Source organism: Propithecus coquereli, unplaced genomic scaffold, assembly GCF_000956105.1.
Source record: "Propithecus coquereli isolate 6110/MARCELLA unplaced genomic scaffold, Pcoq_1.0 Scaffold73, whole genome shotgun sequence".
Taxonomy (NCBI): Eukaryota; Metazoa; Chordata; class Mammalia; order Primates; family Indriidae; genus Propithecus; species Propithecus coquereli.
In genome coordinates, this window is record NW_012153396.1 from 5,428,420 (window position 1) to 5,432,422 (window position 4,003).

Below are 4,003 nucleotides of genomic sequence, written 5' to 3' on the forward strand. Positions count from 1 at the left end.
TTTTAAGACAGTCTCCTACACTGAGCAAAGAATGTTCCCAATTTTTTTCCTTTAATCTTTTAAAACACGTGTGCATGCCTCTGGTAACTTTATACTTACTTAACTGCTACTAATATTATTATCCGAACTTCTAATAATAATGATGATGAAGAAGAATTAAGAAGTTATTACATGCTTATGTACTAGGCCCTGTCCTAAACACTTTATACATATCTCTTATTTGGTCATCACAGCGATGCTAAGAGATGGGTACAATTACTACCCCCATTCTACAGTTAAGGGCACTGAGCACAGAGAGGTTAGCAATTTGGCTAAGGTCCCAAGCTGGACAGTCCAGTGTGATGCCAGAACATGTACTCTTAATTGTTAATATTTACCATGTTCTGTTGGGACCTCTTAGTACCAGATGTGTATTTTCAAGCTTTAAAATGTACTTCACTCCCTAATGCAGTGGCTAAGGGCGTGAGCTCTGAGTCAGCCCGCCTGGCTCTGACCTTGGCTCTCCTACCCTTGCGAGAGATTCAACCTCCTGCAGCCTTATTTCCTGTGAGGTAAATAGGGAATTGTCATCGGGAATCACGGGGAACTAACGAGACAGACCCACCCAGAGGTTGTCTAACACACCTTACTACGGGAATGAAGATGATGATGTTTCATATTTTATACGAAACTTAAACTTTAAAAAACTAACTGCATATTTTAACTTTATAAATTGTCTCTGCTTTCAGGAAGAGCATCTGCTACACACACCTCTCATTTTTGTTCTGTCTTGTTTTCCTTTTGCTTTTAAGACATGAAATTGTCAACATTAACCTGAGAAACAAGCCTGAATGGTACTATGCAAAGCACCCTTTTGGCCAAATTCCTGTCCTGGAGACCAGCCAATGTCAACTGATCTACGAATCTGTCATTACTTGTGAGTACCTGGATGACGCTTATCCGGGAAGGAAGCTGTTTCCATGTGACCCTTATGAACGAGCTCGCCAAAAGATGTTATTGGAGCTATTCTGTAAGGTATATTCAATTTAAAAAGCCACTTACATTCTATTTTATTTTGTATGTCTTTCCCAAACATCAACCCACTTTAAAGTCAAATCATCGGTGTAATTGTTTTGTTTTAATAACCCATGAGTCTCAGGAGAGTAACTGGCATAGAATTAGTGTAGGATATGACCACTGATATTATTATTATTATTATTGTTGAAGTGGGGAGACAGAATCTCCCTCTATTGTCCAGGCAGGAGTGTAGTGGTGCAATCACAGATCACTGCAGCCTCCAACTCCCAGGCTCAAGCGATCCTCCTGGCTCAGCCTCTGAGTAGCTAAGATTGTAGGTGCATGCTACCACACCTGGCTAATTTTTAAATTTTTTTTTTTGTGGAGATGAGGTCTCGCTATGTTACCCAGGCTGGTCTCGAACTCCTGGCCTCAAGCGATCCTCTCTCCTCGGCCTCCCAAAATGGTGGGATTATAGCCACTGTGCCCAGCCTTGACCACTGATATTAAAGGTTAAAGGCGTAACTGCTAGGGTGCTTTTCCATTTCAACTAGCGGTCTCAGGAGATATGGTTGTGACATGTCAAATGACGATGTGACTTGACATAGGAATATTGAAAGAACTGAAAACTGGTGATCCTTTAAAGAGAATATTTATCAGGCTTCAGGTAGAAAATACTGGAATGTAAAGAAGACTATACATGGAAGGGGATTGCCCGTTATAGGGGCAAGAGTGCTGTCCGGGAAATGTGAAGAATCGAGAAAAGAGGGCAGCTGTTGATAGTAGGAGAAAAGGGATGGAGAAATTTTTAGATCTCTTTGAAAAGAAGTAAAAATAACTCAATGATATTAATAGCTGACATATATTGAGCACTTACGATATGCCGAGCACTGTCCTAAGTAGTCTGTAGAGGCTAACTCATTTAACCCTACAACTGCCCTTTGAGGTGGGTACTGTTCTTGTATCCATTTTTCAGATGAGAATACTGAGGCCTAGAGAGGTTAAGTGTCCACCTAAAAATGTACATCATGGAAGCAGCTGATAAGTAAAGAGCACTGGTGCAGCCCTGTTAAAGCACCTCCTTTCACCAGGGTACTGTGAGAAGCAGATTCCTGGAAGCACAGAGATAACTTAGTACTCCTCGCAGGAAGGGGGAGTCCGTATGGGGGTGTCAGCCTGTTACGTTTGAATTATTAATACAAAGCTACTGCGCATTTGTAGGCAGAGTGGGAACATGAAGTTCCCGCAGAGTTCTCCACTAAGAATCTGTGTCCTCTGATCAGGTCCCACAGTTGACCAAGGAGTGCCTGATAACGTTGAGATACAGGAGAGATTGCACCGATCTGAAGATAGCCCTGCGTCAGGAGTTCTGCAACCTCGAAAAGGTACAAAAAGGGGCCGTTCTCCTGGTCAGAGGCAATGAGGGAGGAAGCCATGTGGGGTTGCTAAACTGGCTATGCTGACACCTTCTGCTTTCACAGGCTTATTCTTCTTGCCAGACTTTGATAAGTTCAGCATCTAGTCATCTGATGTTAACTTGTGCATGCTTGCCCTCCACTAACCTGCTCTGGGATTATTCTGGAAAATCTAGTGAGGAGTGGGGGAGGATGTGTGGTGAATTGCTTCCTTTCCTGGAGTCACCACATTCCCTAAGTACCTTTTCAGGGCTTCTGTAGCTTCTGCCAACGAGGCCAGGGTCTGGATTGGTTAGAAATTGTGTTTGGCTGCCTAACTACTGTAAATTTATGTTATAATGGTTTATTCTGCCACATAAAAAAGCCAGAGGTAGGCAGTTCAGGGCTATTTAGATGGCTTCTTCATGAAGTTACCAGGGACCGAAGCCCTTTCTCTCTATTGCCTCTGTCATCCTCAGTGCAAGGCTTTCATCCTCTGAATGACAAGATAGCTGCTGGAACTGCAGCCATCACATGCAAGTTCCAGGCTCTGGAAAGGAGAGCAGAAAGGAAAAAAAAAAAAATGACAAACAGCCATGCTCCTATAAAAGGCTTCCCCAGAAATCCTACCTAATGACTGTTTACATTTCATTGGCCAGAACTTAGTAGTAGAGTCCTAATTATCCACAGGGGAGGCTGGGAAATTTAGTCTTCTAGCTGGGACACCCTGAATAAAATCAGGGGCCTGTAATTAAGGAAGAAGGGGAAAGTGGGCAGGAACAATCTCTACCAGTAGGTCCTTCATTAACCTGGCAGGAATGGAGCCACATACCCCTTGCCTCTAGAGCAATCCGGAGGGTGGTTCTTTGACTTCCTTTATCTTTGTTCTAGAAACTGATAAATTCCCCTTATGGGTGAGTTGTTCCTATGTTGGCAGCCAGAGAATGCTATTTTTACCCCCTTAAGGGAAGACTGGTTATTAATACTCTTCCATTTGACTTTTATCAAGTGGATGCAGATGAAATTTATTTATATTTCCAGTTGCCTATCTTAGATTTGTACAGTTGCAGTATGCAGTATTTATGGATGATGAATAGTCACGTGGAAGAATGTCAGCCTTTTGTCTTGAGGCCACAGACCGTGACCTTGACTTTGAGGAGTCAGTATGATGTGGTGGAAAGATTCTTGGATCTTAGGCTTGGCTTTACTGGATTCCAGAGCCATGGGCAAGGTTCTGGACCTGTCTGGGCCTTAGTTTCCCCATGCGTGAAGCAAGGGAGTATTTCGAAAGTTGTGCTTCTCACAGCCTGCAGGTTCTGCGGGGGTACTGCCCAGCAAGGGAAGGCCTGGGGGATAGATAGTTCCAGATCCTGCTTCACCCAGATCAGTGCTCCTTTTAACCACCATGTTTACCATGACATCTCTTAAGATAGCACTTGGGGGAAGGGGGGAACTGCTGCTTTACAACAGAAGTTTGAAAACTCTTGTGAATAGAGAATCTTAGAAGTATGTATGTCTGTCTATACGTTTGTATGTATTTATTTGAGATGGGTCTTGCCATGTTGCCAGGCTGGAGGGTAGTCACTGTTCACAGGCACAACCATAGCATACTA

General features: G+C 43.3%; 1 protein-coding gene across 2 annotated transcripts in view; it reads left to right on the top strand.

Moving 5' to 3' along the window:
• The window catches only part of LOC105824282 (glutathione S-transferase omega-2-like), a 19,659-nt gene that overhangs the window by 1,970 nt on the left and 13,686 nt on the right, over positions 1–4,003 (top strand). The window contains exons 3-4 of one of the 2 annotated variants that reach the window (XM_012661659.1): positions 792–1,014; positions 2,280–2,381. In XM_012661659.1, coding sequence (XP_012517113.1) covers positions 792–1,014; positions 2,280–2,381 — 325 coding nt within the window. The remainder of the gene's footprint in view (positions 1–791; positions 1,015–2,279; positions 2,382–4,003) is intronic. The other variant, XM_012661660.1, reaches the window with a different exon arrangement.